Raw genomic sequence first — 27,014 nt, forward strand, 5'->3', positions numbered from 1 at the left:
GGGTTCAGTCTTTCCTAGCTAATTTGGGAGTCTCTATGTTGTACCGCATCATAGGACAGTTGATATGATGCACTTTTTGGTTAACTGTTGCCTTTTGAGTCAACTGCAGATACCAAATAGTATGATCTTTCCATCTTTTACAGATTGTTGTTTCTCCTAATTAATTTAAACGTCCACCCCATCAGATTGACCACGACGTCAAGCGTGGTTCCTCTGCTTATGCATTGAACCCTTCTGGGTCTCCAACCATGGTAAATCAGATTCGATTTATTCCATCTGTGTCTAACCTGTAGATAGGATGATGATCTTCATCCTCCCCATGATTTGTAGCTAAATACATGTTTGTATTCTTTTATACAGAATGGCCCCACCTTCCTTCCCCAATTTGACGTCCTGATGAAGACCCCGTAAAAGGACTACATTTGGCCTATAGATAGGGGTCGAAACGTCGACTGTTCTTCCTTCAATTTGTCATTCCGGCACACCCCTTAATTCTCTAATAATTAGATGTGACCGTTGAAATGCATTGTTTATATGTGTGTTTTAGTGTTTAGTCCTGATTTGGGACGTTTGTATTTTGATTATCCTTTGATAATCTGTGCCAATTTGTATTGTTACTTCTTTATACTGTGTTATAACCTCTCTACACTTCCTCGAGCACTACCCTTCCCTTTCCCCTTTTTTCCCCCCCCTTGGGGCTCTTAATTTACATGATTTTTGTATTACACCTGATATTCACAAACCATTGGTCATTAAATAATATATGCCAATCTGATATTCGTTTACATAACTTGTACTTTATTGATTTTTGAATAATTGTCGTGTATGTAACTTACAATACACATTTCTCCTCCACGGGGACCCCCCTTTATATGAATCACATAGTGCCCAGGTCCCCGCGACTGCATGGGTTTAACCCCCTTTTTTGTAAAGTCCTCCCCCAGCACCTCAGGGACCACCCGGGAGGCCATCTCCTTCTTGTCAAGCCACGCGATAAGCTTGCCTGTCTTGTCCCCAACATCGTAGATCCTCCCTTGTTGTTCTCTGCCCATTGCCTTGGCAGCGTCAGTGGCAGTGGCCCGATACACCGACTGCTTAATTGAGAGAGCGTGGAGCAAGGCAGGCGTTGGATCAGTCTCCAATTGGGAATCAAGGTCGCCAATCTCTGTTTCCAGCCGCACCACCTCCTCATCTCTATGTCTGCGCACCTCGTCTATTAAGGAGAAGGACTCACCCCTCAAGACAGTCTTAAAGGCCTCCCATAGGGATATGGCCAACGCCACCGAGCCCGTATTCTCAGAAAAATAGAGCTCAATGGCTTTAGCCAGGAGTCCACAGGTTTTAGGATTACGAAAGTACCATGGATTGACTGGCACTACTCTCTTAGCCACCGCAATGTCGAAGTCAAAGGACACCCAGACCGGGGAATGGTCCGAAATGCCCCTGGACATCAGACGGGCCTCAGAGACGGCCGACGCGTGGGCAGCCAATGCCAGAACATAATCAATCCTGGAGAGGCTACCATGTGCTCCGGAGTGAAAGGAGTACTGGCGCTGAGCGGGATGAAGCAGTCTCCAGCAATCAATAAGCCCCATGGTATCTAAAAAGTCAGGAAGCCAGGACTGCGCGCTCCGAAGATCTCTGGATGGATGACGGTCTAAAGTCCCGGATCCAACTGCATTGAAATCACCACCAACTATGAGCAAACCTTCGGGCAAATTCAAAATGGCGCCCCCAAGATCCTGAAACGTAGTCGTTTGTAAACCAGGGGGGACGTAAACAGAAACCAAGATCAGGGTACGCCCCTCCCACCTACCCGTGACGGCGACGTAGCGTCCCCTCTCATCGACCACACTGGATTCCACCTCAAACGGGAGTGACACACGCACCAGAATTCCCGCCCCCTGGGACCCTGAGGAGAACCCCGAGTGCGCCACCATTTTAAACCCTTTCCTATTAAGTGCGTGGCACGTATTCCCAATCAGATGGGTTTCTTGTAGCAGGATGACATCAGGCATGCATCTCTTAAACATTTGCAGCACCACACCTCGCTTAATGCGATCACCCAGCCCATTAACGTTCCAACACAGTACATTTAACTTCTTACCCCCCATCGTCAATGTAGAGGCCCATGCCAGCCCTACAGGGTGGCGTCGCCATAAATGAATGGACAGCAGAACAGCTACCTTGCCAAGAAGTAGGAAAAGGAAGGAAAAAGAGAACACATTGAAAACAAACAACCCATCCGCCCCCACCCTGCACCCCTGCATTAGACTAAAGAGCCCCCCCAACTAGCAGTGTGCCTGTCGCCCCGAAAACTACTCTACGAAAAGCCCCTAGAGGAGAAAGGAGGCTGACCTATCCCCCCCCGTTTCCCCCGTTCATAAGGCAAGGATATCAGCAAAAATACAATACTGTGTAACTAACTGCCTAAGCAGACTCATCGTCCGAACACGGTCCAAAGGGACCTTCTACTCCTGAGGATCGGGGCCACCAGCTGCCCCATCCGACTGTTCCTCTGGTTCCTCCCGGCGCTGAGGCAGAGTGTCCAGCCATTCCCCAGCCACTTCAGGCATGTCGAAAAACAATGCACGGCCATCATGTTCAATACGTAATTTCGCAGGGAACAGCATGGAGTACTTCATCCCCAGCTCACGCAGTCTGCGTTTCACGCCCGTGAAACTTTGCCTTCGCTTCTGTACCGCTTGGGTGAAGTCCGGGAAAAAGTTAACGTCAGCATTTTGGAACTTCAGCGGTCCACCTCTCCTCGATGCCTGCAGGATAGCGTCTCTGTCCCTAAAGTTGAACACACAGGCGATGATAGGACGCGGGAGGGCCCCTAGCTTCGGGCGGCCTCCCGGCAGTCTATGAGCTCTTTCCACCGAGAAAAACTTGCTGAGGCCACCAGGGGCCAGGTGGTTCTGTACCAAGTTCTCGACAAAGAGATCGGTGGCGTCCTCCTCGCCCCCCTCCGGGACACCTACAATCCGGACGTTCTGGCGCCTGGCCCGTCCTTCAAAATCATCAAGCCTGTGGGCAAACAGCGAGTTCACAGCTTTCAGGTCACGGACTTCCGACTGCAGGTCCGTTACGTCTGAGGTCAAGCTCGACGATTTTATATCGAGTGATTTGACCCGGTCATTAGTCTTGCCCAAATCGGCCCTGATCAAGTTGATCTCGATAGCAAGCGTGTCGACCTTGTGCGTCAGAATCTCATGTTGCTTGTGCATCTCAGCTTTAATGCCCGCAATAGCGCCCATGACGTCTCGGAGGGTTGGGGCTGAGTCGTCTGGCGACACATCCCGTTGCATATCCTTAGGCCTCGCGGCGACTCCGGGCGAACCCTTTGGGTGGGCATAACGGTCTGTATTGGTGGACTGAGAGAATGATGATTTTCTGCTGACCCGGGGCTTCCCTCTGTCGGAATCGCCTCTGCCAGCCATGTTAGGCAAAAGGCCACTTCGGTCAAGAAGACCCCTTGGTCCATGCCGAATCACCAAATCGGCAAGCGATAGCAGTCGTGCGCCCCATTCGGTCAGCTCCAACAATCTCCAGAGCGACACAGGTGACACCTCAAGGCAGGACAGTCTCTCTCTCCCCAGACCACCGCTGTGCAGCAGCGTCGCAGTCGCCCACGTAAGCCCGGGCACTGATGGCGTCGTCGTCACCAAACTTCCACACGGTGTAACTACACCTAGGGAACTCGGATCTTCAATCGGTCGTCTGAAGTTTGGTACTGTCGACCTGGCACGTGCACCCACTTGCTAGGCCCTAATTTTCGCTTTTTTAACATGTGAGTCCCAGCTACCCCTGTGGGCAGGATGCAGTGTCTGTAAAAGGTAGGACATGTTCTGATGTGTGTGCCATGTCCTGATAGTGAAATACTGCCAATTTCATTATTCGCTATTGAAAGGCTATCTGTCCCATAGGATAGAATGGGAGTTTATTTATAACATTTTTTTCCCATTGGGACAAGATGGAAAGATGGATTTTAGTATGCCTGAACTCAGAATATAAAAATGCATCTTTTAGTAAAGATGATTTTTATAGTGTTTTTGAAAATACTATTTTTTGAAAGTGGTTATTTTCTTGCTTAGCCAGTCTGTGGGCCTCTGCTAGGTTTGTGTATTAACTGTCTGGCTTTTGAATGACAGGGGCTGGAATGTGCATTCTCTCTGATAGCCACCAAGGGGTGGGGGTGTGTGATGTGGGTCCTGCCTTCCCTGAATGAGTCAGGGCTGGGCTGAATAGACCTGGACTGCATTTATAGTAGGGGGGGGGGGATTTCCTTTCACCTGAATGGGCCTGGTCTGCCTTACACAATGCTTTCTCCACCTCCTGCCAGGAAGCTGCACCACAGAGGACAGTACTGGTTTTATAAGGATGTTGTGCTACAAAAGGTGGGGCTCAGACCCCGGAACTTTAGAGCACTGCTGAATTAAGGAAACTGCCAGGAAGAAGGACCGGGAAAGCTGGAGGTGGAGTACTGCCCCTGCCCTGTGTGCTGTTGGGGTTGACCTGCAGTGGTTGCTTCTGTCTTGGCAGGGTAAGGGCTGGACTGTGCTTTCATCATCCTGCTGTTAGGGTGTTCACCAAGGGCTTGCAGTAGAGCTTGCCATCTGTTGCAAGTAGAAGGGATAGAAATTACTTCAAAAAATCACATCTGGCAATCAAGCGGAACCTTTACAAAGGAGAAGAGCTGGAGAAACTGATGAGAAAGAGTGCCCCTGTGCTGCCTACCGTCTGGGATTGACCTGCAGTGGCTACTTTCTGACAAGGAAAGGGAAATGACTTTGCTGTGTGCTGTGTCCCCTGCTTGAAGAAGATCTCCAATGGGCTTGAAGAAGAGCTTGTATTCTGTTCTGAAGTCTCCGGAACACAAACACTTCACCCCCAAAATCCCTGAACTTCATTGCTGGAAGTTCTGACCTGCCAAGAGGTGCCTGTAGCTGTTCTGGGCCTCTGGCGGTTGTTCTGGCTGATGGGAGCTGGAAAAGCAACGCAACGATGAGAAGTGCGACGCATCCGTACCTGTCTTGGACGCATCGCCGAAAAAACCGACAAAGCGACTGCCCGCGGCTCAAGAATCACCGCACACCGCATTGGGTGCTCTGATCTCCGAAGTCTGTGATCACCGCACCAATTCTGATGCAAGCCGTGCTGTGCGGCTGTAAGAACCCATGCATCATCCAGGATCGTCATGCATCACATTGAGGCACCAGGTCTGTTGCATCATTGGGGGACGCTGTAAGAAACTGACTATTCACCTCCCCATGCAGTAAGAAACTGACGCATCACCTCATCTCCGGCAAATAACCGATGCATCACCTCCCCTGTTCAGAAGTAAAGAACCAACGCATTACCTCCCCTGAAGCAAGGAACCAATGCATCACCTTCCCTGCATGTAAGGAACCGATGCCTCACCTTCCCTGCGAACCCTTTTTTGTTTATGATTTTGACGCTTCCCAGGTACTTTGTGTTGAAATTGTCGCATCTATAATTTGCTATGGACAGAGCTGTTTCTACCTTTGAAAAGTCATATTTTGATGACTGTGTATTGTTTTTTTTTCAGTTTGGTCTTGTTTGGTTTAGATAAAGATTACTTATTTTTCTAAACTGTTGTGGTGTCCATTTGTAGTGTTTTCTCTGTGTTACTGTATGTGTGCACAAATGCTTTACCCACTGCCTTTGAGATAAGCCTGTCTGCTCGTGCCAAGCTACCAAGGGGGTGAGCAGGGCTTATTTTAGTGTTCCCCCTTACCCTGACTAAGAAGAAGGGACCCTACTTGGAGAATGGTGCAAACCATTGCCACCTAGAGATCCCCATTTCTAACAAAGATCAAATAGCAAAGAAATAAGTTGAAAGAAAAATGCATCCCTCCTGTAAGCAGAGGAAGGATTTATTCAACCAATCAAACATCAGGGTGAAACCTAAAAGCTGCAGCACGAACAAGACTGGAGAGATAAGCCACCAAAGCAAGAGCATATATGTTTCCTCTGTTTATTGTGTGCCCTACAAATAGCATTGTCAAAGAGTATTTTTCTCTTAGTGCAGAAAGTGTTCTAAATCAACTTTATTGTGTTTTGGTGATGTTCCCCTTACTCACTCACTCATTCACTCTTAACTCTTTTATATAATTGTAGAGCTAACCGTATAAAGGTCTGTAGCACATAGACCTCCAAATGTGCTCACATTAGTGCATACTTCAAATAAAAGGTGCGTTAAAAGAAAGACATTTTCATTACATCACAAAGGGCATTATTTGCCAAGTTTACTGGACTTTGAAGCCAGCTACTCACAATGTGTAAATCACAGGGTGCAGTTCTCTGTTCTACAAACCAGTCATAACCCCAGATAAATGGGTAGTTATTAGAAATACCATGATTCATGGTGACCAATGAGACAATGTGGCATGGATAATGCTGCCTAGCTAGCAGTGTTTAGATTGTGAAAAAAAGAGAAAGTGACAGGACCCAAGGTCTTGAACCACCCATTGCCCAGTCAGCACTGTCCTATGCCAGTACCAACAGAGCTACTAACCCTCACACCTCTACAAATGTGACAATCCGCTCTATTCCAGGCCACCGGAAGCTGTAAAAATGGACTGGACTCCCTGGTATTATTTGTTTCTAATGTATATTGAATTGTTAAACATTGTTGATGTGTTCACCACAAAAATAGACAAACAGCACCATCATGTGGTAGACTGCCATACGTGCTGCTTTGCAAATTAAGGGCCTGATTATGATGTCAGGCGGAAAGCCTCTGACAGACAGTCAGATTCCCCTAGACCGTGTCGGAACCCCCCTGCCTGACTCGGTTGGAATCCAATCCGCCTGACCGGTTACGATGTTCGAGGTCGGAAAGGAAACTGTTCGAACATTCACAATCAGTTCCGACCGGCTCTAGGAGAATCTTTGTGAGTCAGAGCCGAAATCCACAGCTCTATGGACAGCGTTTCCGCCCGCCTGATTACGATGTTGGATTCCAACAGCCTTTTCAAATCGGTCTGTCCACACAAAAAGACTGTCGGAATCTGACTATGGGGTCCCCTAGCAGGGCCCCCTTCATCCTGAGGCCTCTGGTTGGGGGTCATGGGGGTACCCAAGAGACCCCCCTTTAAAACCATGCACTGTGAGGCAGGCACCATGGGGTTCCCGAGACAGGGTGCACGGTTTTCTGCAGATACCCATTTTCCCCATAGTAGCCAGTGTTGTCGGTCTGAACACGGGCTCCCATAGGAGTCAATGGGAGTCTGACCAAATGGTGTTGGAAGACATCGTAATCGGTTGTGCGGACCTGCAGAGCAGAAGTCGGCCGGATCCCGAATCCGAGTTAGTGTTGGGTGGAATGTTTCTGTTCGACATCGTAATCAGGCCCTTAGTGTGGTGCGGAGCACTGGCAAACGCCTCCTCAAGTTAAGCACTGCTAACTAGTTTGTAAATTTGTATTCGGAGCTTCGAAAAAATCTCACTGTACTTTGATGCCAGAAAGTGACACTCTAGATTGCCACTAATGTCAAATCAGTTTAGTGAAATAAAAATTCAAATCCGAAACATGCCTCCAGATATCTTAGAATAGTTTCTAGTCATATGGATGACTGTAGGTACGTTATATTAGGTCCTGGAATTACTGTTTACTTCCGTTTGGTGCACTTCTCTCTGTAAGAAGTGAAAAAAAAAAATTTAATCTGCACAACCATCTGTGGAGATCTTCAAACCTTGTGTAGTATGAAAAATGTGTTTCGCTTCAGATCGTCCATGTGAACATTTATTTTTTGATGATAATTGTGTGCTGTTCCAGTTTTCATTCCCCAGAGTATGGTAAATCATCATCAAATTACCAGTACCTCCCAAATCCATAGAAGGCAATTTAGAATTGGGATCATATTGAGCGCCAAGTAATTACTGTATCCTGCAGTAGCAGTTATCGGAAGGTGTGCAATATGCACCAGCTATTTGCGACTCCATTGTATTTAGCACCTTGATGTTTTTCTCTTCTGCAATTCCTTTGTGCATTTAAAAGATTTGCAAAATGTAATGACACCTACAGAAAAAATCTGCATGCATTTTGCAATATGGAATAATGTGTAAAATATGCACGTGGTGTAAATGGCACTCCACAAGTCACTTTGGTTTTTTGTATTTTCTATTAGCATGAAAATTATCTCTCCATGTAGCGAAGACATACTTTATTAAGTTTACTAGGAGCCAAAACCGAATTTCTGAAATTTTGTGAGTGCACAAAAATCTTTACACACCTCTCTGTTGTGAAGCTTTAAAAATAACAGCCTTGTGTACCCTGTTCAGTAATGTCATGGTAATACAATTCTTCATATGTGCCCGAGTACATTTAAGCTTTGCCCTTACCTGTGATGGAGATTTAGGCCGTGCTGGAGCTGGTGACGCAGGTGCCAGCGAATGGTTTGGGCTGGCAACAGGACTGGGAGGCGGCGAAGGCTCCTCTGGAGGTGACGGCGTCTTTGCAATACGGAGTGGGCCTGAATCACTGTGGAAAAGGTCAGACACTAACTTTCATTCTTTCATCAATGAATAATGACTCACAACAATTACTCATTAAAGCTGCATCAGGAGGGATAATGATTTATTTGTGTAATCAAATAATACGATAACAATACAAAAAGATCGACATTTTACAGAATATGGACAGTTGGAAACAGTTGTGAAAACCGTGAAGAGGAATACCTGTATGGAAAACAAAAAACTAAACAGTATATTGAGATACAACATTCTCTTTAAAATAGGCAATGTTTTTACATGTATTTTCATAAAATCCCACACGAACCCAAAAGAGAAGATTCATCCTACCAATACAAAAAGTTTTTTTTTTAAAAACATTAGTGTGACTTCCTGCTGATAGGCAAATCAAACATTATGGGGCGTATGTATGAAAATCCCTCTTTGCGATTCTCAAGTAGCGATTTTTTAGAAATCGGTATTTGAGAATTGCAAATACGGATGTATGTAAAAAAAAAATCTCAATTTTTTTGTGATTTCTTAATATTCCTTAATTGCGATTAGCAAATTGCGAATCGCAATTAAGGAATACTTTCCCATTCATTTCTATGGGCCAGAAGGCCCATAGGAATGAATGGGAAGTTATTCTCAATTTGCGATTCGCAATTTGAGAACGCAAATTGAGAATAATTTCACGGGTGCAAGGGTGTCATAAGGACACCCTGATGCACCCTTGAAATGTACATGTGTGCGCATATGGCGCATATACATGCCCTAAGGGCATGTATGTGCGCCACATGGCAGCTTTACAAATGCCAAAAATTGCATTTGTCAAAGAAATCGCAAATTACCACCAACTTCAAGTTGGTGCTAATTTGCGATTTCTTAATGAGAAATCGCATGACTTGGGTGCTTCATACGTAGCATTTAAGGAATTGCAATTTGCGATTCCTTAAATGCTGACGCAAAAATAAGGAATCAGAAATTTTGCGATTCCTTAATTTTGCGATGCAATTTTATTCATACATCGCATTTTCCATTTTTTTAGTCGCAAACGCTGCTTTTTTGCGAATCGCAGCATTTGCGACTACAAAAAAGGATGATACATATGCCCCTTAGTCATTATAACAACAAATTTCCCAAAAGCAATTTTATTGTTTATCATTAAATCAGTAAAATTCACAAAGCAACCTACCAATCTTGGATCATTTCGGTTAAACTAGGACAAATATCATGGCAGTTGTGAATACCTTTTTCAAGGAATGCAAGACACAGCCTCTTCTCCTAGGGGATAGAAATGCTGGACAGATAAAGCTCAAGGGAGGTGAGGTCTCAAACCCATAATAACAAAATCTGCACTCCATTCGACAACTTTTATTGACAGCCAAGAAAGCCCTGTGCTTTTTCCTGATACAGAGGCAGTTCCTCCGCTATGGCGAAGGAACATCGCCCCCCCACCAGCAGCCAAAAAAATAAAAAATAAAAAAATACTAAACCTGTGTCTATAATTGTTTTATTTTTCTCCGTAGCGTCATGTCTAGGGGCAGGGACATGGGGATGATAGGCAGAGAGGGATTGGTAGGTGCACTGTTTTCAGTGCACATGACGGTTTGGCTGGACATCTCAGGCTGGCCAAACCGTAATGAGCACTGAAGATGTCTCCAACCCAAGGTACATTGCCGTGTTGGAGACAGCAGGCGCAGGTTCTCAGTCTACCCGGAATGCAAATTCAGATCACTCCGGACAATCCTGATGCTGCTTTCAGCATGACAGCAGCGTTACAATTGGCTACAGGGGATTGTGGGAGCCTGTGCCAGCAGTGCACAAAGCCAGAGAGGAGCGTCGGAGGGGCAGGTAAGTTCTCTTTTACTTTTTTTGTTTGGTTGTCCATTGTCCCAGTTCCCCTTTCCCCCCGCCCGCCACTTTGCAAGGACACCAGCCATTACTCGCCTAATATCTAACATAGTTCAGATGGATATTACCTTCTACCTTCAATCTTTCTACAGTCAAATGGCATGATACTGAGCTTCTGTAATATCTAATATTGCTTTTCTCAAACCTCCCTTTCAACTGGTGATTTTGTGGTCATTTCCACGCCATGCCTGCACAGTGGACGCACCGCGAAACGGATGTATGACGTTACAACGCATACTTTTACTCCGCATACCATTACAACGCGGTATTCACAACGCATACCACTACAACGCATAGCGCTTTGGGGTGCTGGATAGTGGTAAGTATAATTTACTATTCTAACTCCAGTCCCCGTGGACCCTAGGGAAGGTGTTGGATAGTAAATTAAACTTACCTCTTATCCTAGAGCGCCCCCCAGCGCTATGCGTTGTAATGGTATGCGTTGTAATGCCTGCGTTGTAGTGGTAGTGCGTTGTAAAAAATGCGTTGTAACAGGTGAATACCCCGCGAAACTCTAGGAGAATATTTTACATGCCATAAACATGTTTTTACATTGTTATTTGCTGCATTCAGGATAAAAACCCTTCAAACTACAGCACACTTTCCTTGTCAATACATAACGATTTCACACTAGATCAACCAGTCTAGAGAGTATGTGTGAGAGCTGACCGTGTACATCTCTGATAGAGGTTTGAACAGAAAGTCTCAGACCCTTTCATTTATCTGTTTTACATGAAATCGGTTGGCACTATCACATAGCAATTTGCACACCTATCATAGTGTACAAATAGCTTCATGCTCACCAAGGGATTTAGCAAAAGTGATGTTACACCATTATGGTGTAATTATGTTTTTGAGAAGAGCTGTTGACATGGGAAGGGAGGTGGAACTCCAGGTCAGGTAAGCATTGGAAATCAGATGAAGATCTAGAAAAATTGCACATTTTTGGTTACTCATAAACTTCTTAAAAACTGTGAATGTTGCAGTTTTCAAGAAGTACTCCGAAAAGTTGACTTGTAGAGACGTTTTCTGAGATGTTCTTACTATTGGGGCAGATTAATCTAAATACTCCAGTTTATATTTCTCTTAACGAATATTACAGTTATACCATCAAAAAAAGCTGCTTCATCTTGCTGTGTCCTGTGTGAGGCCCTCTTCCAAACCTGGGGCAGAGTTTGTTCTTGTTCTGCAAAGCACTTTTTAGATAGTCTAAGCTACATTTAATGGAAGATCCAATTGAATCTAAGAATTGCTGCTTAACATGATAACATCCATGCTATCTTATATTCAATACAGACTGTGGTTATGAGAAATGGACTGTATGTAAACTACCTACACATTGTCTACAAATACTTTCTATGTATGTGAATATGTGCTTACTGGTAAAGCACAGGCCTAGCTACAAAACAAGAAATCTTCTTAGGCCTTCATTCCTCATTTCAAGTAATGTAATGGCAGTTCCACACCTAGAATTAAAAATATTGCTAATATGTTGATTCCAGTATGTCCAATTTCTAGACAATTATGAGCGTTGAATAACCGCAGGAATGTGCATTTTTGTACCCACTGATTAATACAGGTTATTTCCACATTTCAGTGGTGTTTTTGCAGAACTCGGATTAGTGATTCAGCTATAAACACGCTACAGATAAATTACTGTAAACCTCATAACAGTCTTCTTGATTACTTGACAAAATGTAAGTTTGGGAATGTGAGAAAATAACTTCTAGTTTTTAAGAACTCATAATTCATATGACTGCTTCTGTAAAATGAAGCAAACACAAGGAGCTGATGGACGGAGCACTGAAACTTTTCAGACACTCACCCCCAGTCACAGATTTGGGTTGAATCCATCCTTGTTCTTTAGCTCACTTCACCACCCCAGTTCAGACCCAGCTATATGCAAATCAGTCTTGAGCCTATTCCTCATGGAACAGTGCAGCCCGAACTACCAAGCCAGGTCTTCCCTGGAAAGGACAGAAGCATCCTGGGACTGGTTTCAGGGTAACACCCCTCATCAGACAGGCTAGTTTGAAACCAGTGGCAAAGTGAACAAGGGACCCATGTCCGAGCATACCCTGTAAACGTAGGGTGAAAAAAGTAAACACAAAGAGCTGATGGACAGAGTGCCGAAACTTTTCACACTCACCCCCAGTCACAGATCTGGGTTGAATCCATCATTGTTATGTAGCTCACTTCGCCACCCCAGTTTAGGCCCAGCCATAAGCAAAGCAGTCTTCTTGACCCTGTTCCTCATGGGAACAGTCCAGCCTGAACTGCCAAGCCAGGTATTCCCTGGACCATAAACAAGCATCATGGGACCAGTTTCAGGGTAACAGCCCTCATCAGCCAGGCTAGCTTGAATCCAGTGGCAAAGTGAGCAAGGGACCCACATCTGGGCAAAGCCTGCCAACTTAAGGGTGAACAAAGCAAATTACTAGGAGATGATGGATGGAGCGTGCATACATTTCAGACTCTCACCCACAGTCACAGATCTGGGTTGAATCCATCATCGTTGTTTGGCTCACTTCACCACCCCAGTTCAGACCCAGCCATATGCAAATCAGTCTTAACCCTGTTCCTCGTGGGAATAGTCCATACCGAACTTCCACATCAGCTCTTCCCTGGAACAGAAACAAGCATCCTTGAACCTAATGGATTGCTCACACTGCAATTCTCCTTCCAGTACTGTATGGTGTGTACTATTCTATGAGATAATGACTTGTAGCACCAGATATCTGTCTTGGGTTTTACAGCAACCACCCAACATGGTGGAATTTTCATAAAGGGTCCAGGAATCTCCAATACCTTCTAACTCTACCTCTTGGAAAGTATATACCCACAGTCAATGTAAGAGCTATCTAGTGACTCATGGTATTACTCCGGCATGATGTCACACAGAGCATAAAAGTCAGAAGTTTTTAGGGGGAACCCCCAGTTCAACAGAGCTTTGTGATAATAGAATTATTCAATTGTTAATGGCTGACCCAAACTTCACTCCACCTCTTCCTGAATTATCTACTCTCTCTTTGAGATTCTGAGACCTAGCACTGGTGAGCAAGGTCTATTAAACAGTGTGAATGGGTCTCCTTCACAACTCCCTTGGAGCAGTAATTACTGCTACATATTACTTCCACTGTGAAATATGCAACATATCTATGACTCATATCTTGAAAATTGAAATAAGTAACCCCAAAAATACCTTTTAATTTCATCTTATGGTAATTTCCATATTCTGCATGATTGAACAATCACTACCATCGGATCACGGACAATAATTTTGGGGTCAATCTGGCTAAAGTTTGTACGAGACATAGCTGCAACAGAACTGTTAGCAGTGGAGTAGCATTCTTAACAACCTGAATCACTTGGGCCAATAATATCTGTCCATCTTTTTGCATTTGTCACCCTGAGTGGGCCGGGTATGCCTGGCATAGGTCCCATGCTCTCCATGCCACTGGAGTCCCGAAACCGGTCTAGGATGCTTGATTCCAGCCCAAGAAGGACCTGGTCTGGCAGTTTGGGCTGGACTGTTCACATGAGGCACAGGGTCAAGACTGATTTGCATATTGCTGGGATCAAACTGGAATGGCATGGTGAGCAAACAAACGATGGATTTAGGCCCAGATCTCTGTATTGGGGTGAATGTATGACATTGTTCTGCATTCTGTCCAACATTTGTTCTTCTTGTATTTGTCAACCGAGTGAAACAGGTATGCCCAGACGTGGGTCCAGTGCTCTCCATGCCACTGGAGTCAAGCTATCCTGGCTGATGAGGGGTGAAACCCCGATACCGGTCCTAGGATGCTTAATTCCAGTCCAGGTAGGACCTGGCCTGGCAGTTTGGGCTGGACTGTTCCCATGATGCATGTGGTCAAGACTGATTTGCATATGGCTAGGTTCAAACTGGAATGGCACAGTGAGCAAAAAAACCTATGGATTAAGGCCTAGATCTCTGTACTGATATGAATGTATGACATTGTTCTGCATTCCGTCCATCAATTATTATTTTTGCAATAATATGTGCGTCATGACCAGAGGAGGATTGTAGCAATAGCAAAGCACTGTAGCTGTACTGCCAATCATAACATTGCTTCCACACTGTGCCCCTGATTTTCAACCACACCATTAATGCACGGTAAATCACTACAGCTCCATTGAGGCATTAATACTATACCGTCTCGAAATTTCACTTTTAAAGTATAGATGGCACATCAGTTACTGCTCCCTCACAGTTTTGCTTTTCAATTAGGACTTTCATGATACACTGCATTTACTGTTCATTCATAGAATTAATTGGATAGTTTGTTGTTACTGCTCAAGTACAGAATCATTGTCATGCTAACATATTGCTAAGCCATATATATATAATTGGGAATCATAACTTTATTATTCAGTTAAAGCTCCTATGGGATCACAACTTCTCATGAACTGGCCTACTCACAATTGAACCGCAGAAAATGTGAATACAATTTTGCCAATCTGGAAATAGCCATGGTTCTCTGACTTTGTTAAAAATCAGCCAGAGATTTTAAAGAGATTGCCTAAAAGCTGTAGGAGGCTTCAGCTGAAATAGAAGCATAACTGGATGTCTAAAGTACATATTGTAAGCATGTAAGGAGTTGCAAGGTAGCCAGCAAGCGGTATTTGGCTAGGACGCCTAGCTCTTAGCATATCCAGGAGAACACAGACATGACATGATTGAGAGATCATTCTGCAATCAGGAACACATACAAATAAAGCCATCCTATCTACAGCATGGTTTAGGGTGTAACTTAGATTTCACTCACCATCTCGCTCTGCAGAAAGGGCATAAAAAATATGTGTTATAGGCAGAGTTGTTTTCATCGGTGTCTTAATGGCATACAAGTTTGACAGCACTTTTTTGAAGAATCTTAAAAGTGATCCGTTTTGTTTATTGGTTATCTACTAAATTCTTTAAAGGCACCCGTACACCCCGATACAAAACAAGAGTGAGAATTCCTCATATTGTGTGGCCTTCCCGTTCCCTCTGTCTTTAACAATAAAAGCCAAGTGACAATCTGTAATCTAGAGCACCCACAAATTTTTATGAGAGCCCTGGGGTAAGAGCATGTTTCATTTCTCGTCCTAGCAAACTTGTTTAAAGAGATTTCTAGCACTTGCACATATTTGGAATCAGTATAGGCAGAGCCTCCAAACTTCACGGGTTTAATGAAGTTCAAGCAAGAAACACCTTTACGGCTATAGGGAGAGATATCTCGAAATATTATTGTTTCCTATTAAGTGGGGAAGGGTAACATTTTCTCACAAAAGGGGAATTTTGTTTAAAAAACCCACTAGTATACACTCTGCAGGAAAGTTAAATTAAAGGAGTGAATTCTGTGACTGAGGGCCTGATTTAGAGCTCAGAGGGCGGGATATCCCTTACCAACGTGATGAATATCCCAACAGCTGTATTACAAGTGCCATAGGATATAATGCACTTGTAGTATGGAGCATGGTATATCCGTCATGTGTGAGATGGAGTATCCCATCCACTGTACTCTAAATTAAGGGCCTGAATGTGGAAAACTATCAGTGTACACGCTACTTGTGTCTCCCTGGTTTACGATCCAGTCCAGAGTGATACAGGTTGCCCACAGCTATTCTGAATGGCTGCTGAGTAGCCAACAAGAGTGGTGTAAACACCGGGACACGTTTCAGATTGGTTCAAGAATGTGAAATCAGTATTTCTGAATCAGTAGTTTGTTTCAGCTTTACTGACTGGCTTTCTTTCAAGTAATCAACGCTGATGTCTATGTACAGTACAATAACTGAATACTAAGTTCTAAGGGCCTCATTTGGAGTTTGGAAGACGTGTACTCCGTCAAAAGTGTGACAGATATCCCGTCAACCTTATTACAAAGTATCGTAGTATTTAATGCACTTGCAAATAAGGTGGACGGGCTACCAGTCACAGTTGCAATGGAGTAACCCATCAAACTCTAAATCAGGCCCTAAATATGGAGCCATTAAAAAATTTTGATGCAAAAATGGCAGTGTCCAAAATATCAACAAGAGAAATATATCTAGGTAAAGGTTAATTATGCCAAGCTCCACTAATATGTACCATATGTACCATGAAGATATGTGTGTGCATTACCTACTGACGGTCCCCAGTAGGTAGTTATAGTTAGGACCTACTTTCCATAGGAAAAGCGTTATTTGTTTCCCAATAACTTTGGCGCCGGTTGATGAATCTTCACAAATTTTTCAAAACTAGTGATCAGCTTCGGTCAGCTCCTGTATTGAAAGTTTCGGTGTGATTCGCCAAGCAGGGGTTAAGAAAAAAGGGGGGTCCCAAAAAGCGTCCTATATTATTTTCTATAGGAAAGTTTAGACAAAGCTATAGCCCGAACTGCTGAACAGAATTACACCAAATTTGCAAAAAGATAGCACTTTGTTCAGAAAGAGTCCTTTTGTTAAATGGTGTAAATCCGTTCAAGTAGTTCCTGGGAAATTAGAAAAAGAAAAGGTTTCGATATCTAGGGCAGCAGTGGGTTCACAAACCCTCCCGAGCACGAGCTTCACTGTGATTGGCTGCCAACACTCCAAACCAGGAAGTGTTGGCAGCCATCTTGTGACTCTGTAGGACCGAGTCACAAGAAAATGGTGATGAAAATGTTTAAAAACAAGAAAAGGGGCAGGGTAGAAACACCCTGACCCCTAGACCTGCTCAGGTGGTCCCACAAGGATCCACAGGGCCAATAAAACATTTTTTTTAAATAATTTCAGTGGAATTAGCACTGGGGCCACGAATCCTGCAGAAAAAAAAAAAATGAGGTCCCGGGGCATTGCCCAATTAATAATAGCGCGGGACCGCGGGGGGGCCCCGCAGTCCCGGGGACCGCCAACTCCCCAGGGCTATGCTGATTGTTTGTGGGAGGCATGTGCCCCCCCTACATCCTCAGGGACCTCCACCTCCCTGGGGCTTTGTTTTAAACTAATAATAAGTGTGGGGAGGGACCACCACCTTCCGGGGCACTCTTTTTTCAATTTTGGTGGTCCTTTGTGGACCCCCAGCCACTGGGACCACCACCTCCCCGGGGCTTTCTAAATAAAGGGAGGGAGGCCGTGCAGACCTCCTCCAGGAGCCCTCGATGGCCCTGGGGACCGCCACCCCCAAGGGCCGGCTCCTGCAGTGTATAGGGGTGCCCACCCCGGGGCACTGTTGTTTGCTATGGCAGGGTCCTCAGGTGATTGTTGCGCTATGTAAATACGAAATTCAAATCAAATCAGGGCTGGAGCTGTTCGGCTAACGCCCTGTCATAGCAAACTCTAGTTTGGATTTTGTTCTCGCTTCCAAAATCTAAAGCAGTGAAAGTCCAACTAACTATAATGTCAATGAAACCTATGTTTTTTTCAGTGAATTTCTAAGGTTATTTAAATGCTAATTTCTAACTATAACGTGCCTGAAACCTCTGTTTTTTTCAGTGAATGTATATATATGTTTTCCAAAGAGAGTAAATTATTCCTTTTTTATACTTTTATTAGGTTTTTTGAAAGTTATAATGGTACATAGAGGTTCACGCTAAGATTAATATAAAAGAATAAAAAGAAAAAAAGAGAGAAGAGTATTATTAAAATAATACACCTGAAACATAAACCGCCCTGGAGCTAAATGCATGTGTGCAGCAATGCAAACCACAGATTCAATTACCCTCACTGCACCATCATAGCATGGAAGAGCTAGGACCTGTACTACCTCACCAACCACTATGAGCATAAATGAGCAAACAAGACAAGGAGTATTGGAGAGCTGTTTCACAGCATCTTCACCACCTAATTAGAGTCTCCACTATCGAGTGAATCAGGTAGGGAAACCACTGCAGCTGGAGCTCATGAGACGCAAACCAGGATGAACCCCAAGCCTTGTCAGTATGAAGGGGCATGTTTACAAGCCCCTTGCGCCACTTTTGCGTCACGTTCCCCGTGTTAAAAGTGATGGAAAAGTGGCGCAAGGGGCCTGTAAATCTGCCCGAAGTGCCTGAGGTTGAAGGTGTGTACCCAGGGCCAAACAAGGGCTTCATCTCTTGAGTCCTGTCCCAAATGGAGGCAGAAAGTAAACATGAGATTGCTTGGAATGCAGACCCTTTATGGTACCCAGTAACTATGGCTGGGGCTTCTACTCACAGTATTTGTTAGCTGGATTTCCTTTCTCTGAAGTGAAGCCACTCACAATTAATGACACAGATGTCAAACGAAATGTGGAGATAATTTTCTAGGGTTTTATTTTCAAACATATTTTGGGGATGAATCTAATTCTCAGCCATCACCATATTTCTAATATCCTATTTCTTCTTATACAGAAGCATGGGTTTCCCATTCATTAATGCTGACAAAATGTTGATTAGCAGTGTTGTAAGCTTGCTACTAACACATAGTGTAAAGATAGTGTAAGGATAATTTCAATTTTGTTTGTGCCATTTATAGTTTATTGTCACCTTGTAACAAAAGCGATCTGGTAAAGTGATTATTTCAATCTGTCACAGAATAAAGTCCCCTTTGGACCAATTATAAGCAGTCAAACACACTTACATTTATCACCATACTAATTAGCACATTCTTTCAAATTTGAGCAACACTAAAGATGATGCTAAATAGTCAGAAATCATAAAAAAGTACACAATTTATTATACTAAAAAACTTTTACATTAAAAAAGGATAAACACTATATCCTAATACAATATATGCAGATAATAATCACAGAGTGGGAACAAAAACAACACATCTATCAAATTGGAAACGTTTCCAATTTGATAGATATAATTACAAAATTGGAATATGATTTACTGAAATTGTATCATAGTATCCCTTTCTATCTTTTAACCATTGCGTTGTTTTTGTTTCCACTCTGTGATTATTATCTGCATATATTGTATTAGGATATATTGTTTATCCTTTTTTAATGTAAAAGTTTTTTAGTATAATAAATTGTGTACTTTTTTATGATTTCTGACTATATTCGCATCATCTTTAGTGTTGCTCAAATTTGAAAGAATGTGCTAATTAGTATGGTGATAAATTTAAGTGTGTTTGACTGCTTATAATTGGTCCAAAGGGGACTTTATTCTGTGACAGATTGTCTTTTGGAACCCTACCCCTTTGGTGTTTTGGGTCCCTCTCTTTAATTAGAGAAAGTGATTATTTCAGTCAAGAGTAACTTCTTTATTTAGATTCTCTTCAAAGGTTACATATTCATGGGGTCTAAATCCAAACATAACAAAGATTTACTAATATTGGTAATCTTAAAAGTCATAATTGCAACAAATTACCCACTAATAGATAACACTCTGGGATTTAGGAGCTTATGGAAGGTGAATCAATCTGTAGGCACAATTCAGTACTCTGATGTGATGGGGGCTATTCACAAAGGTAACTTTACATAAAATTAAATCTACATGTGTGAAGTTACTTTTATACTTTCAAGTAACCTTACTCCTTTTTGGTTCTTCACTATTTATGAAAGTTACTCTAAAGTGTAGACAAACATGTCCTCACCTTTTGAAATAGGGGGTTGAGTCAGGAAAAATATCACATATCATTGTAAAGTTACTGCTAGTACTGACTTTATGACCATAGTATACATTTCACACACTTGGAGGAGATCTCCTCAATATGTGCTGTGATCTCCATATGGTAAAGTATAGGAGAAATAATAAAAGTTTACAAAGTAAAAACAAAAAATATTGTGTATGTTAAATGTTAATGTCAAATAGTGTTTTAGATGTATTGTGAATGTTAATCTTTTTTTTAAAAAAAAGGTATTACACAATTAACTAAATGTAAAATAATTTTTTTTAATACATTTAAGTATAATACATTGAATAGAAATATTTCTTTAAAAGTTTTCTTTAAAAGTTAAAGTTACCTAAAGTCAAATGTGTATGTTTATATTTAGTTTTGAAAGTTGCTAACTATTATGTATACAATTAATTTAATATAATAATTAAAAAAATGAAGTCTTGTTTTAAAATTAGAAACTGTCATTATATTATTTTAAGATAAATAATTTTCATTGATAGTTTACATTTAATATTTATCATTAAAATAATTTTAAATATATATATTTTATTAATTAAGTCACTACCTCCATTATTTTCTATGGGAGGGAGTTGCAGAACCTGTCAGTGGCCAAGGGTTGCTCTGAACTTATTCCAGGTCCGAGCTGAAATATATGTTCTACTGTTTTGGGTCCATTTTGGCAGTAGAAAATTTAGAAGCTCAGTTTACGAAAAGCAACGATCTTACTCCTATGTGGGAGGTTGCATGCCCCTCCTTAAACACCCCCTGCCTAAACCCCTCCTTACTTCTTCCAAAACCCCTCTTATTTGGCAGTAGGTAGTCCCCATTTTTCAGCCACTCCTCCATCCCACTCACATTTACTTCTGAAACATAGGCATATGTTTGCTGAGAACGGAAATGTCCACACAAATAATATAGGAAATGTAAGAAGGTTTTTTTAATGCCATTTGGTAATATGTTAATAGAACTGCTGTAGTACTACTAAACATACTACAAAAAGTATTTTGTGAATAGGCCCCACACTTATGGAGCCTAAAGCATATATGATAAATAGCTACATGTAAAGTATTAGTTAAAGATCCGATGCAACTCCTTGTTTGTTGTATCATAGTATCATACGTTCAATTACTTCAAAATCTGCTATGTGGAGACATTTTCAACCATACACCATACTAAAGAAGCAGTCATAAATTGTTATATAGTATTATCTCGTTTCAAGTGAGACAACTTCCCTCAGACTTGCATATTTTATGTCAAATGTTGTTTGAGCTACTTTCATGCTAAACACATTTTATTTATAAATAATGAAATATATAAATAATACAACTCTGGACTTTGCTGACTCTACTTTTGATAAAATACGTTTCATCACTTCATGCAGCCCTGTAAGTATGAGCAATTCATCAGTTTTATTTTGGAGATAGGAAAGTATACATCACAGTTTCATCAACTATTACGAAAAGACGCCAGCAGTCTCAGAAAGGTTTACAGTGTGGGTAAGAGTTTTGTGCATTTACCTCGGTGCTCCTTGAATGGTGAATGCCTTGTCAGCATGCTGTTCTCCTAACTTAGTCATAACCTCATATAGTTTGTGGCAAAGCTGGGGAAACATCAAGTCTATAATTATTTACATGTTCTTTCAAAAAGCCCATAGGATATATATACTGTTGCTTATCAGGAAAGATTGCAAAATAAGACGAAATACAATACAAATTCATGCAAAGTACTATATGGAGAGGGTTGTGAATCAAATTAGCAGCATATTGAAAACCTTATTAAAATAAGATTGTTCAATTCATAATTGACATTTAACGGATTTGAAATTGCTGTAAGTACAGTTCCTAAGGAATATACAGAGACATTGCAGCAGAACTTTGGTGATGTTTTTGTATTGGGATTTTATGTGATACAATCCAGGAAAACAGAGGCGGTTTCTTCACTTGGATAGAGGAGTGTCAACACCCCCACCCTAACCCGCTGCAAGCCTCGCGGTAAAAATAAAATGTCATTGAAACGATTTCATTGCCATTTTCTTTTCTGATGTGTACATTCACTGCACTGCAGCAGCCAGCCCAGAAACATGCAGGGTGTGCCCTCGGCTGCCAATTGGCAGCCAAGGACAGGAGTAGTGGCTGGCTGGATTCTCCAAAGTGCGCATGTCACTTTGGCCGGCTGCCTTGCACCAGCCAAAGTGACATGCACACTTTGAAGCTGTCCCCTTAGCTGTCTTAAACAGCTAGGTGGAGAACAAGCGCAGGCGTAAAGGGCCTGCTGTCACGGAATGAAAGCAGCAAGTTAGGTTAAGGGAGTTGGCTGGGCCCATACTGGAGTGGAGAAGAAGATGGGGATGAGCGAGGACTTGCAAGCCAGGGAAGTGATTTTTTTTCTTTCCATTTACCCTCTACTTCTAGCCCACTCCCACTCCACTCAGATGCCTTGACACTGGCAGAGGCAGTTTGACAGCTTTCCCCCTCAGTCCCAATAGCTGTAAGCCGCCACTGTGAGAAACCACCAGTCACACAGGACTGCCATCTTGTTAACTGCTTAAGTGAAGAATATGTGGAACAGTGTCTTGTGGAAAATTCTTAGGCAATCAGAAGGAAAAATGCATGTGCATTACAATACAGTGAAGGCGATTGGTAGCTGACATCTAAGCTCTAAAAATGAGTTCAGTGGCTGTGTTATACAAAATCTGCAGCAATACAGCATTCTTTTAGAATTCAGAATGACAGACTCATGGGTCGGTGCAGGGTGAAGAAGGAGGTTTTAAGCAGTAATAACACATTTCTAGAAGTCAGTGACTTAAGTTGAATTGGGTAATTTAAATGCATATTTTTACAGCACTTAGAGATAGTATGTAAGGTAGAAATTACACCTTGTGGGACGATATAGCCTTTTACCACAGTGAAACACACTCTAATCTAATTTTTCACTGAGCATTCTTGGGCATATTGGCCTTCTTTTACAATAGAGGCAAACATATGTGTGCAAATTCCGGAACAAAAAACATGACTCGATGAATTATTCACACTAACTTTACTCAGAGAAATTGGCTAGCTTTTAAGGAAACTGTGTGTAAGTAAAACACCCTTTCATTATATGGAGAAAAGTTTCCCAATCGTGTACAACAATAAGAAGTTCAGTGACCACATAAAAGCCCTTAACCCGAAGGCTTGTTCCTTTGGATGATCATAGAACTCCTTGTTGACTTGTGATGTTCTTACAGTGTACAGATGGTGATACATTATCAGATACATGACACTGACTTTGTTTTGTGTGTTTTTTGTGTACACGTCTGTCTTTAGGTTCATGCTAGTTAATACCCCAGAAGGACAAGAACGGATACTTGTATCTCATTGACAATTTTATTTAAAAAAAATGCATTAATCTACAGGACACTAGATACCGATAGACAGTTCTTGCTAATTCTGTTCACCTAATCACAAAGTAGGTTTTTCAGTGTTGAGAGAAATTAACCAATAAGCGATAACATACGCCAGGATATCATCAAACAATACAAGAACAATCCCCGTTGTACCGAGTACTCAACTGCCATACTACCTTAAGGGCTTTGACCACTGTGGGTCACCTGACTGTATGTTGCCATTGAGAAGCTGACCCCTTAATAAATATGCAGGAGCTAAGCATGTAGCCGCCTCCTGCATATGGTTTTGTTCTCCACCACCTTGTCTATCAACAAGGGTTGTAACATATAGGTAGGATACTTTGGAACCCCGTTGTGCAGAAGAGCATTCTCTGTTTGCCCTTTTATTAGCCCATAGAATACCCCAGCACACAATAATATTTGAGGTAGTCTTATCCAGTGCTCAAATTATAAAAGAATGAGTGCTGGTGCCCAGGGCTCTGCTCATATGTCTGCACCCAGTGCAACGAAATGTCCGCAAGCTGAATACCAAGGCTGCGTAATCTTTAATCCGCCTCATGCCTCTTTAATCCACTACCGGATACTCCCTGACCCTTTATGTCACTTCTGCAGGTTGCTGCTTTATCGCTTTCTGTCAGTTTATCTGTCTCTTCTTCCCTTTTACGCTTTCTTTGTTTTTCCTTCTCTTGCTCTCATGCAGAAAAATAAGTGATAGTCCTTGAAAATAAGTGACGTGGATCCCCACCAGTAACCACCGGCTCATATCAGCACTTTTCTTATCTGTACTCTGGACATGCACTTGTGGAAAACATGGAATGCACTGATGACAGGAGAGACTAGACCCACAATCAAACTCTTGGTTTGAAATTTCTGGCACAAATAGAAGCATTTATGCCACAGAATGTCACAAAGAAAACACATGTCTGTTTTATGAATCTGCACCGTAGTATCCACAGCAAGGACCTCATTACAGCACAGGTGTTCGCATGTGAGGTAATCCCTCCAGAATTACACTTAGATGCTTTGTATATTGGATAATTAGCTCTTTTAACCCAATCTGCAGCTGCAAGGACAGAGGTGACTGCTAAGGAAATCATAAAAGGCTAGCCCAAAAAGAACAAAAAGAGATAAATCCATCTACTAGGGAGCACGTTTCCCTATAGCTACTTTCCCATTAGCATAATCTTCAGGACTTTTAAAAATCCAACCTCATTCCAGGGCATAAGTAATAGCATCAGATCCTAGATGAGGGAGAAAAACAATATATATTCTAAAGCGACGCTGTTGAAAAGACATGGGGATATGTCCTTTACTATATGCATATATATGTAATCAATTTAACCTGGAGAACTATTTCGAATAAAATGGGTTTTTAATGATTATACAGGCCTTGGTACATGAAACATTGAGAGTATACTATAATTTGCAATTGAAAAAACTAGAAGATAATGATGTCAATTTTTTTTTTAAATCCACAGATATGTTCTCTCAAAATTCCCCCATTGTTGTGAAAAACGTGTAGGTATTATGCATTTTCTGCAGTCATATGTTTAGGGATAGTGGATGGGGAAGAAACCTAGCTTTCCCCAGTGTGTGTGGGAGCATTAGGAATGCACAAAGTCATATTTCTTTGCTTGTTTGCAAACATTCAATTGACGTTTTCCAAGCAATCTGTACTAATAATTGTAGTCTTAAAAGGTTGTAAAAGGTGAGCTGATAAAGTCAGGAAATTGCCCTATCGACCCTCAAATCTTCAGAGAAGGAAGACAAAGGGAGTTTCTACTTGGAAAAATACTATCCTTGTGGAAAAAGATGGGGAAAACAAAAATGTGCCAATGCGCATTTCAGGACTCATAAGGCCTGTTCAATGTGTGTACTCTGGAGAAGAAGAAATGCATGGATATCTCAAGCGAATGTAGACTTTCCAGGGTGCTATCTGATATTTTTGTGAAACACGAAGAATTGTATGGCTGGTTGTCTGGGTAAGACTTTCTCAGGCGTGAACCGAGGTCCTTCTTCAGTTACAGACATCTTGATTGATTTTGCTGTTTGCCATGGCCATTCCTCATCCTTGGTGCTATTGCACTGAAAAAGGGATTCCTTCTGTATGTCTCACTCTTTAACTGTAGTGTGTCAAGGAGTCAATATTTTGTTCAGGTGGGAGTATAGATTGGAATTCAAATACAATATGACACTATAATCACACACAAGAATGTGTAATGTCCAGAAAATGCTATTTATTTTAAAAAAGATAGGAATTGGAGGGAACCTCCTTTAGTTATCAAACGAGAGAACGTTTTTGTCATGTTAATTGGTGTTGCAGTATTTTGTTAGGTCTCTGAGTAGCCATTATTAGAGGGCCCAGAATGAAGAATGAACATTTTCACTTTTTATTCCAGGAAGTAAGAATGAATTCATTTGATGAGCCTGAGTTGAGTCAGACAGAGCAATTCTACTTTCAGGTGTGTGATTGACAAGAGTCTGTCAGGAGTCACTGAGGATGCAAGAAGAATTCCTATTTCACTTTGTTCATAGCAGGAGTGGAAAGTTTGCAGGTGAGCTGACAGAGGGCTGTCTTGTAGGAAAACAACTCTGTTCTGCAGGTTGTGGGCATTTGTGGAAGAACATGTCTTTCTAGAGAACCTTGAGCCTGGATCTCTTTCTGGGACAGGACAGAACCCTTTAGACTCAAGCTTGTATGGTTAGTGCAAGGCTAGGTAAAAGTGACTGGCTTAAAGATCCCCAAGGCCTAACCTAGCCCTCAGACCATATCAACAAGATATAAAGATAAAGTGGATAAAGAGAAGTCAAAAGAATTCCATGCCAAAGGACTCCTATGTGCTCACCCCTATGGCTGAGACAGCGTTAGGCAGAATCTAGAGTCTTATTAGGCGGTTCATCATGCTGCAAGCTTTTCCCTGCACATTACGTGGCTTGAGAACTTAAGCACACCAAACACTTCATTAGCCCATCTGGACATTCATGAGGGTGAGTCCCATCAACTCACAATTCACCAAGGCATCACTACTTATCTGGTCTGTAGAACCCAGGGAAGGTAGGAAGGTGGTCTTGACATGGGGCCAGGAGGGAAAGAGATGTTCTAGTCTATGGTGGGAGAAATACATCAGAATTGATACATCATTACCCTCAGTATTTGTGACCCATTACAACTTTGACAATTGCACTTATGAATGTATGTTACCAGTTTGTGTTTCATATGAGGCACCGGCCAACCAGATGGCTGCAGCATGTTATATAGTTTGATTCAATTCTCACTTACTGTGATAGGCACACTTCTTTGAATTTTTGAATAAATATCTAAGTAAGCATCAGCCAGGCAGGTATGAATCTTTATTGGTATTGTGCAGTATGTATAAAGGTGACATCTATATCTATCTTTATATATAGCAGTCCTCTAAAGATCAATGTGGAGGGGCTGAAGTATGCGAGTAATGATGATTGTGGTAATATTTAGGTATGCAACAGAAGTATTATTTCCACTCAAATAACATGTGTAAATCAAATCAAGATATCAGCCCGACCCTGTAAAGGTTAGTTGCTTCAGATAAACAAAAGGAATAGTTCAGCTAAAGGACCAATCAGGGGGGCTCACTGAAAATCTAAAGCCATTAATTAAGCCTTCTTGAATTTAATTCAGGATTTTCATTGTCTGGGCAGATTCATTGTTAGA

The 27,014-nt window shown here is 42.2% G+C and overlaps 1 protein-coding gene across 6 annotated transcripts in view; it reads right to left on the reverse strand.

Moving 5' to 3' along the window:
- The window catches only part of AMPH (amphiphysin), a 987,297-nt gene that overhangs the window by 245,320 nt on the left and 714,963 nt on the right, over nucleotides 1-27,014 (reverse strand). For all 6 annotated transcript variants that reach the window (XM_086964852.1, XM_086964854.1, XM_086964849.1 and 3 more), the window contains exons 9-10: nucleotides 21,456-21,538; nucleotides 8,371-8,509 (exon numbers count right to left, since the gene is read on the reverse strand). In XM_086964852.1, the coding sequence (XP_086820978.1) occupies nucleotides 8,371-8,509; nucleotides 21,456-21,538 (222 nt within the window). The remainder of the gene's footprint in view (nucleotides 1-8,370; nucleotides 8,510-21,455; nucleotides 21,539-27,014) is intronic.

This window comes from Lissotriton vulgaris, chromosome 4_1 (genome assembly GCF_964263255.1).
Source record: "Lissotriton vulgaris chromosome 4_1, aLisVul1.2, whole genome shotgun sequence".
Classification (NCBI taxonomy): domain Eukaryota; kingdom Metazoa; phylum Chordata; class Amphibia; order Caudata; family Salamandridae; genus Lissotriton; species Lissotriton vulgaris.